The sequence below is a fragment of the Culex pipiens genome, chromosome 3 (assembly GCF_016801865.2).
Source record: "Culex pipiens pallens isolate TS chromosome 3, TS_CPP_V2, whole genome shotgun sequence".
Lineage (NCBI taxonomy): Eukaryota > Metazoa > Arthropoda > Insecta > Diptera > Culicidae > Culex > Culex pipiens.
In genome coordinates, this window is record NC_068939.1 from 79,875,294 (window position 1) to 79,889,358 (window position 14,065).

Sequence of the window (14,065 nt, forward strand, 5' to 3'; positions counted from 1 at the left end):
AGCGTGCCTCTAATGTTGGCAGATCAGAACTTTGACATTCAATTAAAGCTAATTAAAAGCGTTTTCAACTAAAATCGAGAGATAAATAGCTCAATGAGAAGTGAGCAAGCAAGTTTCTATCAAAAGTTTTGCATAATTAGTTGTTTAAATAGTGAAAATCAGCAAATTGGATGGAGTTAGGAGCGAGTGCTTAACCTGCCAAACATACGAGAATTTCCCCTACTAGGATTTACAACGAATCGCTTGATTCGCGAGAACCAGGCAATTCTTTAAAAAATTAAGTGCGTACCTTCGCCCCGTATGTGGGCGCACTACGCACTACAAAGGGATTTTTCGCCTATTTAATGTGTAAAAATTATTTTTTTCATCAGGCTTTTAATAGGGGGTCGTGCCCCAAAAAAGATAATTTTATAGTAAATACATTGAGTTACTTGAGCAAAATAGTACTTATATAAATAAAGTTTAATTTTAAGGGTTAAAACGCATTCTATTTTTGTATAAGTTTTATATTTTGATCCAATTTTGGTAGAAATACAATTTTTCAGTGTTTTTGATTCAATACTTTCAGTAATTAATGTTATCCAATGTGTTTTCATATAAAAATGTTTGGAAATATTAGTGCGTTCCTGCTCCGCAAATTTCAAATTAGGAAATAGATGATACATAATAAGAAGAACAAAAATTTCAAAAATTCTTTAATGGCTAGAAAGGTAATTGACTAGGATAAACTTTATAGTTTCGAAGATTTCGTGAACATGAAGTTGTTTAAACGTTATTTTGTAAATTTCAAATATTAGACAAAATGGTAAAAAAGTTACTCAATAACTTACTCAAACTAAAAAAAATCACTGAAATCTTGTAAACGTTTATGCATTTTACCCTAAAACATGTCGAAAACCCGGTAAAATTAAATATAAAAAAGAGCGGTGCGTACCTTTGCCCTGTCCTACTCTATGCATTTTCAGAAGTTCAGGAAACGAACTTAGGAGTTTGAAAAAAATGTGTCATGTACTTCAAATATAAAATCATTTCACTTATTCATTTTATAGGATCTTATGTAATGTTTGAAAATTACCTTTTTGCAATTCCGTCGTGAAACTACTTACTTTTCCTGTCATTCTTGAACGACGAAATAGCCTACTTTTCTGTACCAAAACTAACTGAATCGAATAGCAACACTTTTCAAAATAAATGCTGAAAAGTTCTACTTTTCAGCACTGAAATGGGTGCTGAAAAGTTGAACTTTTCAGCACTTGTTTCGAAAAGTAACACTTTTCAACATTTTTTTGATTCAAACGATTTATTGACAAAATACATGAAAATTTGACATAAAATTTCACTCAATGGGTGTTTTTCGGAATTGCAAAAAATGTTGTATGGAACTCTTTGCAAAACTTGATTTTTTCAGCACTCTTCGTATTTATCCAACTCGGTGAACCTCGTTGGATAAATGTACGACTCGTGCTGAAAAAATCCTCTTTTTGCAACTTGTTGCATAAACTACTATTTCGCGCTTTTTAATTTGGAGGAAACTATTTAGTTTTAAAGATTATAATCAGGACTATTCAGACAAAGCAACAATCTAACAAAAACTTCCGTTTCGTTATTTAACTTTTTTTAGTTTAAAATTGGATTTAAAAATTACTACTCATTTTTAATTTTCGATTTTTTAAATATTTTTTGTGGGACTCAAAAACGATCTTTTAAGCAAAATTTAAGATTTAATTTGGAAAAATATCGATAAAGTGGTCAAAATAATTTTAAAAACTTATTCAAATCTGCAATAAAAAAATATTAAATTCATTACTCTGGAACCAGATTTCTCAACGTCATGCACTATGGCAAAAGACGGTTTTTAAGTCCCATAAACAAAGCAAAAATTTCAAAAATTTTAAAAAACGTATTTAACGTACTTTTAGTGAAAATATGAAACAAATAATAGGGTTTTTTTGGTATGTATATACTATGTTTGCTGAACATTTCTAATCAAAATCTACAACTTTGCCGATGACTTCAAATTAATTAGAAAATCTTATCTCAAAACACAGATTTTCATATATTATTTTAAAAATTGCGAAATAATTTGCGAAAATCTAGAGATCTACTCAAGCAAGTCTCAAAATCTATAAAATTTTAAAATTAAAAAAAAATATATCGACGATCCGGTAACATTCGTTAGTTTGGCAATTGTGATATGCAGAGATCTATTTTGAGCAATCCGTAGATGAAATTTTGACATAACGTTGACAGAAAAATTAAAATCTTTGAGTGAAAAACCATGACAATTATGGAAATCTTCTCCTTAAAATTACTCCAATAACTGTATTGGGCATCATTCATTCAAATACGAAGCACAAAAATCGATTATAAAAAGAGAGATATGAAAGGATAAAACTATTTGAATATATCGGTGATCTTATTTGTTTAAATGTGATACTTTTGAAAAAAAGAAATGCTGATACAACTGCCTTCAACTTTCAACCAAAATCTAAACCTTTATTTTTCACGCCTTAGTTCTTCATCTGTTTCAAATTGCTCATCAATGACTTGACGGTGTCCACAATGTCGATGGCCATCTTGGGCTGGGGCAGCGTAAAGTTAAGGTTTCGGGCGATCTGCTCGTTCTGGGCCGGATCACGCGACAGGATCGACTTGAGATGATCTCCGTCGTAGAACACTCCGATGCTGCCGTAGAAGGCCGGGAACTGCTTGAGAAGGGCGTTCTGGCGCTCAAGTCGGTACTTGACCACCTGGTACTGCTTGATCAGATTGTTGACCACGTGGGTGTAGTACCGGACGACGATGTCCGCGGCCACCGGGTACCACGCCACCGGCGAGTTTATGTCGATCGACTCGACGAAGGTCTCGGACTGCGCCTCGGCATGGGGAACCAGGGCGATGGCCAGGATGGCGATGGTGAACGACAGTACAAGCTTCATGTTGATGCGTTGATGGTCAGATGGGAACTCCTGACTGAACTGGGCTGGACCAGAATAGATAAACGATTTGGAAGTTTGGTAGTTTTGGGTGAAAGGCGGTTGACTTTCACGAATGGCTGTTTTTCGGGGGGCGGAGCTTTCGGCATGAATGAAAGGTCAAGGAAAATGGCGAAAAATTGGATTTTAATTGGCTGAAATGGTGTTAGTTGTGAGTGTAAGGATTTAGTTGTAATATCCGACGTAGTTGGTGTGAGTTCCCGCGACCATGTCCTTCATGATTCCGACGTTTTCTACCGACAGGACTTGGATGTCGTTGTATAGTGCAGCCAGCTCGGCACTGGCATCGACAAATTGCTGCAAACTGTTGAGCGAGCTATCCCACATGGGCTGGAACACGTTGTAGCTGGTGATTGGATCGAACCCAGCCCGAACGGTGTTCGTCTGCAGCAGGTCGGCATCGGTGAAGTTCAGCGTCGACAGCATCTTGACAAGGTTCGGAATCTGGCGATGGATGTTGCTATGTGGTAGTGGTTCCCGAACTTGTTCGGCTCCCGAAGGAACCTGCCCAGCTTCGCCTTCCTCGTTGGTCACCTCCACGACCGCGGGGGTCTGCCGAACGCCCCGTATCCTTGGCACCAGAATCGAGTCGACGTCGTCTTCGTCCACGCTCACCTCCGCCAGATCGTCCAGGGATTCCTCCAACTTGCGGGCCTGCGCCGGGGAAAGGTACTTGCTGGGCGTGTCCGGCGCCCGAACCAGCCGAGGTTGTCCCAAAAACGAACCTTTCACCAGGTCACCGACGGCCAGCGAAAGCACCACCAACACCAACACCGCTTGGAATTCCCCCCTGATGATCTTGAACTGCATCTTGCCTTGACTTTGAACGCACGTGTAGCAAAACTTAGCGTACGAATTGGACCTCGCAACCGACCGAACCTGAATGAGTTCTGGGTGATGCTTTTGCTGCCTTTTAACTGTGAAAGTGAGGATTTTGAGGGTCCGAGGGGAGGAGAGTTGGCGGAAATTTTCCGGAAAAGTTTGAAAAGTACGTAAATTTGGATAAAAAATATATTTGGACAACATTACATTTTACTAAGCATACAAATTAACGTTAAAAGAGTAGATTTATTACTTATTAATTGACGAAACTTTTCGCTTGATAACGAACAGTGTAATTTTTTAATTAGACATAACTTCCTGAAAAACCTAACTGAACTTTATAATTTCCATTTGTGACTTATGGCACCACAAGCCTAAACGAATACCACCAACCCTGCCAAAGCGGTAATGCAAAAGAGTGCAGAGATATTTGAGTACAAAATTTCGCCACACACTTCCACATCCTTACAAACGAAGTCATCAACACAAAACACACACACACACACACACACACAAACTTTTAATTATTGGTCTTTTTTCGAGTTAATAGTAATTTCAAAGGTTCCTCTTGGTTTGAAGGATTGTTCAATCAAAAAATAATTTAATTTTTGTAGGATAATTCTCTACCAACTCACACAGCAGTTGCCCCAACCCCTCTTCGATTTGCATGAAACTTTGTCCTAAGGGGTATTTTTTGTCCCTGATCACGAATCCAAGGTCCGTTTTTTGATATTTCGTGACGATGGGGTGGTACGACCCCTTTCATTTTAGAATATGCGAAAAAAGAGGTGTTTTTCAATAATTTGCAGCCTGAAACGGTGATGAGATAGAAATTTGGTGTCAAAGGGTCTTTTATGTAAAATTAGACGCCCGATTTAATAGCGTACTCAGAATTCCGAAAAAACGTATTTTTCATCGAAAAAAATACTAAAAAAGTTTTAAAAACTCTCCCATTTTCCGTTATTTGACTGAAATTTTTTTTTTGGAACATGTCATTTTAAGTCATTTACATTAACCCAGATGGGTCATTTTTTCATTTAGTACAAAATTTTTCATTTTAAAATTTCGTGTTTTTTCTAACTTTGCAGGGTTATTTTTAGAGTGTAACAATGTTCTACAAAGTTGTAGAGAAGACAATTAAATTTTTTTTGATATTGTAAACATAAGGGGTTTGCTTATAAACACCACGAGTTATCGCGATTTTACGAAAAAAAGTTGTGAAAAAGTTGGTAGTCGTTGATCATGGCCGTTCATGATCACCCGCGACAGACATGGGCGACGAATCAAAGAGAAACGCAAAAAGTAACTTTTTCAAAACTTTTTTTTCGTAAAATCGCGATAACTTGTGATGTTTATAAGCAAACCCCTTATGTTTATAAATCAAAATTTTTGTAATTGTCTGTTCTACAACTTTGTAGAACATTGTTACACTCTAAAAAATAACCCTGCAAAGTTACAAAAAACACGAAATTTTAAAATGAAAAATTTTGTTCTAAATGAAAAAATGACCCTTCTGAGTCAATGTAGATTCGAAAAGTGCATTAAATTTCCCTTGAAATTACATGTTTCAATTTTTTTTACTGTCAAGTAACAAAAATAGGAGAGTTTTTAAAACTTTTTTAGTGTTTTTTTTTTCTTTGCAATACGTTTTTTTTTTGGAATTCTGAGTACGCCATCAAATCGGGACAATTTTACATAAAAGTTCCTTTGGCACCAAATTTCTATTTCATCACCGTTTCAGGGTGCAAAAATTGAAAAACACCTCTTTTTTCGCATGTTCAAAAATGAAAGGGGTCGTACAACCCCTCCGTCACGAAATATCAAAAAATGGATCTTGGATTCGTGATCAGGGACAAAAAATACCCCTCAGGACAAAGTTTCACGCAAGTCGAAGAGGGGTCGGGGCAACTTTTCCCGATTTCATGTGAGTTTGTAGAGAATTACCCAGTAAAGATTTCGAAAAGTGTGCAAAACAATAAAAACAAGTTTAAAAATTTGATTTACGAGCCATGGTTTCAACATTTGAATATAAAAAGTGTTTAAAAATGCATTATACACCTGTCTATTTGTTTTGCAGTCATTAGATTCCAAAATACCTGATTATTGACAAAAATTTATTTTTTTGCAAACAAATGTTTTTTGCAGTAGGGGAACAGCATCTAATTCCGGCGTACATCTAATGTTGTCATATCAGCACTTGGACATTCGATTACAGCTCCTTAAAAGCTTTTTCAACTGAAATCGAGTGATAAATAGCTCAATAAGAAGTGAGCAAACAAGTTTCTATAAAAAGTTTTCCAAAATAAGTTGTTTAAAAAGTGAAAATCAGCAAATTGGATGGAGTTAGGAACGAGTGCTGAACCTGCCAAATATACGAGAATTTCCCCTACTGTACATTTGAATTTCATTAAAATTCAAAATATTTTCAATCCAGCCCAATCATGCTAAATATGATTATCAATGCAGCAAAAGGCGTTTTAGATTGTTTTAATTTGAATTGACTTCTATTTTTATTAAATTTTGAAGTTTTTAAACTTTGAAAAATATTTGCAACGGCCTTTTTTGTTAATGAACTTTTTATTGAAATCACCTTTTTATGAGATTTTTGAGTCAACATGTTCGACATAGTTTTAAGTTTTTGATAAAGTTTCACAAATAATATGTTTTTTTTTACTTAAAAATCACAAATACTTTTCTTGCGACTTTATGATGACACGGGAAAAATTCAGAAATAAATTTCAGGGAAATTTAACGCTCTTGAACTGAACTAAAAAGTTATTATTAACTCAATTTAATACAATCATAAAGTAATATTAATAATAATTATAATTATAAATAAATAATAAATGATAAAATCAACACACCATAGAGTTCAGAAACTGAAAATTCAATCGGAATACATTTTGTTAAGGCGAGTATTCGAAACTGTAAAGGGGTAAAACCCCGAATTATATTCTGATAACTGAGATAACCTCCCCTGTGCTGCCCATAATTGAAAATTCGGCTATTATGCCAAATCAAGTATTCCGAGAAAAACGCGTTTTAGTGTTTGACACAAAATCTCCGTCAAGGTAATTTCCCATAAGAGTGGCATAATAGCCGTTTGGTTTTTCGCATCGGCAGCCAAGTCTAAACACTATTTCAGTAAAATTCAAGTTCCAGAAGATGCATTGGACCATCCTCAACCATCTGGTGCTAATATCTCGTTTTTGCCAAAAGTGGATATTAGCCGTTTTTTCAATGGTGGGCAGTGTGATAGCTCTGTGTTTCACGTTACACTAAATAAAAATTTGGTTACTGTTTGAGAAAATTATCCGATTCCATAACAGTGACCAACAAAAATTAACAAAAATTTCTGCGCAGGCTCAGTTCGAGGGGACCCGAGCATGGGTAAATAACAAGGGAAATGCAAAATAATACCATTCAATGGTATCAATACCAAATTTTGGTTTTCGCGAGCCCTTGAAAAAATTCCTAAAGTGTAAGTTAATACTAATCTGTGGTATTATACCAAATTTTGGTATTGTTTTGTTATTGGGCAAATTTTAAGAAAATGTCGAATTTTGACATTCTGTTACCTACTTACATACTTAAAAACACAAATCTACTCCAAATTAAAGCCAACTACTTCATTTTGGTCTAAAAAAGTCATTTAATTATCTTTATAAATTAGGAAATACCATACATTGGTATTGTAAAGGTATTTTATATAAAAATATTATAAAATAAAGTTGATTCATTAAATTCTATTTTAAATGATGTTTAACATTGTTAAAAGTATGCTGATACATTTGGAAATGATTAGACAAACATTTATATATTTAGACGATTAACTTTACGACAACAATAGGTTTTACGTGAAAAATTTAAGATTTTAGAATGGATTTTACTTAACATTGTGTGCCTTTTTCGTCATAATCGATAAACTCAAAAAAAATAATGTCAATCTTTGTTAATTTGATAAAATAACTCTTTCAATACCAAAATGATGGTATGCATGTGGTATTCGAACTTCGTTCTCAAATCCTTTCAATATTGGATTTGTGTTGAATCCTATTCTGTTGGAATCATGCATAATCGAAAATCCCACGAAAAATGCCACGCTGCCTCGGCTAAAGCCTTTCTCGTTCTGGTTTAGTTTGTTTCTCTTTCTTTGAATTTCCTGATATTTTTGCCTGCAGCTAAAACATGTTGATGCAGCAGCAGCTTGTTTTCAACAAGCGTTGATAGCTCAGTTGGTAAACGGGTAGCTAAAATGGTGTCTGCACCTTACCTGTCATGAGTTCGATTTCAGTATTCCTCTAGTTTTCCTTTACCTGATATTTTTTGGCTCTCCAAGCAAGACTTCGTTTTCCTGCCTGTTCGAAGGATTTAAATATAGCATCAAAATTCTCCCCATTTCTCATTTAAATCCCATTAGCCAAATTGAATTCCCGTTGTAATCCTATGGACAATTCTCACTGTTTTTTTGTCCAATGAGATTTTTATTTACCCTGAAAGTTGTTATTGTCTGGTATTCATTTGTCCTTGGAATGGCACGTTTTGGTATTGCTTTGGTCTTCCCCATACAGTTTTTTGGTATGATTTCATGGTATTATACCAACTATTACTGGGCAACCAAGGGCACATTTTGGTATTTGTTATTATGCCAAGTAATACCAAAATATGGTATTCCCGTGTTATTTACCCCTGCTCGGGGAAGCATGAAGTTTGGCATGAATGGTTTTCTCCAAAGTTTGTATGGAAAATTAGGGCGGTGCGTTGCTGTTGCATACAAGCAAAAAATTGCATGCAATATGTGGCAGTAGTGAACAGCACAAATTCTCCATACAAACTTTGGATAAAAATCATTCGGCCCAGTTTATTTTTGTTTTTATTCAAGGTGCACGTGTTTCTACGGACCTCAAAATTCATGCTTCCCCTCGAGTAGAACCTGCGCAGAAATTTTGTTGGTCGGTGTTATTTTCGTTTTTTTATCCTCTATTAATACTTTAAAAAAATGTAGATTTTTATGGTCTGCTCATTCAAAATTAGCTTACAAAATATTAATCCTTATAAATGCATTCAATATCAATAATCATGAACGATTCAAAGCTGTTTGCTATAACCCAAGAGCTAATAATTTTATTTTAAAACAAACACTTCTAGAGCCTTTTTTGAAAAGGTCTTATGAAACACAAGTGTTTATAGGACCTTTTTAAAACCAAAAATTGAAAAAAACTTGCGAATGTATTATTAGAAAAGATAGGGAAAGAGAAGAATATTTTTCAAACATATTTGAGATATTTTTATATTTTTCACACAAAACTATTTGAAAAGAATAATATAAAAAATATCTCAAATACGTTTGAAAAATATTCGTCTTTTTCCCTATCTTTTCTAATCATATATTCTTCTGCCAATCGCTTGCCATTTTTTGCAAGTTTTTTCAATGTTTGGTTTTAAAAAGCTTTTTGCTAGATTATAAGATACTTTTCATTCAAACTGAAACATTTTACTGAACCAATTAAGAAGGATTTTTTCATTGGAGGATTATCTCGATTAATAATATTTTTCTTTCACCATACCGAGATTTAGCTAAGAGTTTCAAAAAATGATTGGGGTTTCTCGTGCCCTGTGTACTAAAATTTGTGATTCTGAAAATTCGACTTTTTGTTGTCTTCCTCTGCAAAGCTAATTTACCATTTTTTGCCGAGGCAGATTTTTATCGCCAAAACTGGAACTTACTCCTCAAACATTTTCACGAATAATTTGGTATTCCCTTACTAAAACCATCAATGTATTCATTTGGAAATGTTATTATTTATTAAATTATTTTATAAAATTTAATGATTTTTTTTAAAACTTTATGGATTTCTTTCATTGAACGCATCTTAAAAAAGAACAAAAGTTGTTGCCAATTCATCAACATATTTTTTTTTCTACATTTTATTCATCGCTTACATCCGTTTGACATAGTTCAGTTGGTACTCCTGGGGCAGCAGCTCGCTAATGTAGAAGAACGAATCCAGCTGATCGAAGAGCAGATAGTTGGGCGGGTTGTAGATCAACACGGACAGCACGTTGGCGCAAAGGTAAAGGACGTTCATCAGGGCTGCCGGATCTTTGGCGGCCTTGGCTGCTGCAATGGCCGCCGCTAGCCGGGTCGCCGGGTTGTCCGCGAGGTCGGAAGCCACCCGCATCCCTTTGATGCCGTTCAACGTTGGCAGGGCTTTGCTGGACTCACTTTGGGCGCCGGACACCAGGGCCAAGACGACGGCCACGGTAAGGCAAACGGCCAGACAGAATCGTGAAGTGGTCATTTTGGGGGGCGATACTGGAAGAGGTTTCTGAAATAAAGTTCGCAGGTGAGTAAATTTGTACGCAAAGTTTTGGACCAACTCGCTCCTACCCGGTGTTGTTCACAGCTCAATGTTAAATGATAGTTCTGGGATTGAAGCAAGGCGGTTTGATAGGTTCGTTTTCGAGGTTCGGCCAAGGCCAAGGTTGTCGGAGCCACTCCCCACCATAATTTTTGAGTCGACCAATCGGCATCGTTGTCGTATTTCAACTTCCAAAATTCAAAGTGAAAGGGATGGCCCATCGATTCTAGAGAAAGCATCGTCAAATTTACCTCCGGAGCTTCGGCCATCATTGCTTATTTAGTCACCATTCTCAACTGAAAGAGGACGAATCTGCTGCGAATCTCCCTCTTGACCACAAAACAAAATGAATCTGTTCCACCTAGCCGTTCTGCTGGTCGCCATTGTGGCAAGTGCAAGTGCCAATCCGAAGATCCGAGCGGCACCGGCTTATCATATTCCAGGACACGGAGATAGTCACGAAAGCAGCAGCCATGAGGTAATCGGCGATGAGGTGAACCTGCCCCAGTGGTACGACGACGTCCGGTTCAACCTGGCCCTGGATCGGCTCTCGCTGGCTGCCTCGAATCTGATCATCGCCTATCCGCTGGCGTCCGTTAACGACTACATGGGTCAGGTCGTCAACGACGTGTACTCCAACTTTGACCTGTTCGGATTTGGACCCTCGCAGGCGTACATCCGGGAGGCGGAACACCACCTGAAGGGACACCAGGCCCAGTACCATCGTTATGAGCATTTGTAAAGGAATTTGGTTTGTTAAAAAAATGGAAATAAAAATGTTTAGCTGTGACTCTTGGTGTTTTTATTTGGAAGAGAAAGTACAATATTTTTAAAACAAATATATTATACAATACATGATAATTCCGACAACTGAGGCGAATCAGACACTCAATTGCTTCAAATTATGAAATCTATGGACTTATTTTGATGTTTTGGGTTTTTTTTTTCTAACCGAACTCAAACAACAGTATCAAAAAAAAAATGAGAAAAACCATGACTAAAGCAGCTATCTTGATTCGTTCCAGATAACGGAAATACTTTCACCACAGACAAATATACATAAATCATAGAAGTGTTCGATAGTAAACGCATGTAAATAATTCACGTAAATGGCTGGAATTTGAATTAAATTTACGTCTGTTTGTCTGTGCTTTCACTCGTCAAAAAGATTTTTTTTATAAAATTTTGTCAATGCATTCCCTAATTCTGAAAAAAACATGTTATGTAATGTTCTTGGGAATTAAGAAAGCATCTTATGCGTTAAAGTTTAAGATGGTGCAAAATCCTGAACGGGAGGTACGATCATTTGAAAAAAAATCCAAAATAAATTCAAACTTAAGCTAATATTTAGCAAATATTTCAAGATGTAAATTACCGTCATCTGGGGCGAATTGGGACTACAGTCTGAATATGGACAGCAGTTTTAGAGCACTTGAAAGCTTGAAATTTGGAAAACGATGCACCATTTATGATGTTCTGTGTCTGTTCTTTCCGAAACTAATCAAACATATCCAAATACTGTACAGTAACAAGGCTACAACAGCTGTCCCAATTCGCCCCATCTTTCCCGTTTCGCCCCAGATGATGGTACCATGTTTTAAACAGTTCTCAAGTTTTTTGATTTTCTTGTAAACGTATTCAAACAATGTTAAATTTATGGAAAATTAGAAATACTTTGTATAGAAAATGCAACCTGATTTTTTTTTTGGAAGAGCTAAGAAAATTTTCAACAATCGATAACTTATTTTGACTTTGTTGGATAAACTTCGGATAATCGAAACATGAAAAAGTTTTTTTTCTGCTGTCTGATTTTTGATTGTACAACTTATTTATGACCCCTAAACTGCCGTTCTGCGCATAATTGTCCCATTAGGGTGTAATAACAAAATCAATTTTCCAGCACAGCAATTTTCCAGTTCATTTTGGGGTGCTAAACAATTCCCCAAAGTTTGAGAACGATTGGTTCAGTCCTCACTTTGCGCATCAAATCGATTCAATTTTCCAAAAAAATTGTATGGGAAAAATATTTTTTTTTGAATTTTGATATTTGAAAAACGTTTCACGCTATATCAAAAATCATATTCGAATACTATTGAAGGTGCTCTAAAACTTTTCCGAAGAGAGTATGGTGCTAACTTGCTTCTGAAAGAAGATACAGCGTCCTCAAAACTGGTCTAAAACGTGATTTTCGAGTAAAAAACGGGTTTTAGACGAGTTTTGAGGACGCTGCACCATACTCTCTTGGGAAAAAATGTAGAGCACATTCCAGAGCAACCGAATATGAATCTGGTTTTAATATAGCGTGAAACGTGGATTTTTGAAATATCAAAATCCAAAAAAATGTTTTTCTCTATACTAATTCCTATACAAAATTGAATAGCTTTGCACAAAGTGGGGACATAACCAATCGTTCCCAAACTTTAGGGAGTTGTTTATGACCCCAAAAGAAACTGAAAAAGTGCTTTGCTGGAAAATCGATTTTGATATTACACCCCAATGGGACCTAATCTATTCTAAAATAAAACACTCATATTTGACTAAAATGGGTTCGCAGAACTAGAATTTGATGTTAAAAGTATGAAAATAAAAAAAAAAAAAATCTTTTCTTGATGCGATTATCCAAAGTCCCATACAAACCTGCGTATAATCAAACTTCGGGTAATCGAAACCTCGGATAATCGAGGCTTTGGATAATCGAGTTTTTAGACTGTATGTCCTCTTAATGTTATTTTTTATGTGTTTTCTAAGTGCCATCTTACTACCCTCATTTTCAACTAGCGCTTTTCAACTAATGACAAATGGTTCAATTTTCAATTAAAAAAAAATAAAAGTTTCATTAAATTTTTGCTCTCTTCATCAAAAATTATTTAAAAATTATGGAATGAAGAAATGCATTTTTTTAATACTCAAAGAGAAGTGTTTGGTTTCACTTGATCCTGGAATATAAAGTTCATTTTTTGAATATTGAAAATAGAATCAATAATTTCCTAGATAACGTGAGTTGAAACATGAAGGCTTTCTAGCTGAGAAAGAATAATTTTTCACAAAAATCTAAGTTCTTCAAAACAAAATTAAAATGCAGGAAATTTTCTCACCTTTTAAAAAATAATTGTAGCAGGAGTGCTTTTCGTTCAAGAAATATTTTTCAATTGCCAAAAAATATCATAATAAGTTTAATAGAAATTCCTATAATTCAAAATGGTGCATTTTATTTATTTACAAATATTTTTTATTTCCTGGATTTTATCTCCGGCGTCACTATCCTAAACTTTGCACCATCTTTAACTTTGGCGAATAGATGTTTTTTTAGTCGCTCAAAAATATCATAAAATTTAGAAAAAAAAACTAACTTAATCCACCTATGTGGTTGATGCCTTCTTCACTTTTTACCAAAAATGGGTAATATGAGTGGTTTCAGCTTTTTTTTGAGATCCAGAAAAAAAGAACACAATGTGGTGATAACCTGATACAGGGTTGTCAGTTTTTCAATGTTTTGCACTCATTGGAAAGGCCTTTCAATTACCTAACCAACGATTGGTCGGATGATGGATCCGGACATAGTTTACATACATTTAAGTGAGATCCGGCTTCAAAAAAGTTCATAAATATCACTTAAGGGGTCATAACTCGAGACAGGGTTGCCAGATCTTCAATATTTTGGACTCATTGGAAAGGCCTTTCAATTACCTAACCAGCGATGGGTCGGATGATGGATCCGGACATAGTTTACATACATTTAAGTGAGATCCGGCTTCAAAAAAGTACATAAATATCACTTAAGTGGACATAACTCGAGACTGGGTTGCCAGATCTTCAATATTTTGAACTTTTTGGAAAGGCCTTTCAATTTCCTAACCAACGATGGGTCGGATCATTCCAACAAAA

General features: G+C 35.5%; 1 protein-coding gene across 1 annotated transcript; it reads right to left on the reverse strand.

Moving 5' to 3' along the window:
• Positions 1-9,708: 9,708 nt before the first annotated feature.
• Positions 9,709-10,464, reverse strand: LOC120426931 (uncharacterized). Its single transcript, XM_039591741.2, has 2 exons — positions 10,210-10,464; positions 9,709-10,147 (listed from the first exon to the last, which is right to left on the reverse strand). The coding sequence occupies exons 1-2, from the start codon at positions 10,450-10,452 to the stop codon at positions 9,758-9,760; spliced, it is 633 nt and encodes a 210-aa protein (XP_039447675.1). The 5' UTR covers positions 10,453-10,464; the 3' UTR covers positions 9,709-9,757.
• Between the last annotated feature and the right edge of the window lie 3,601 nt (positions 10,465-14,065).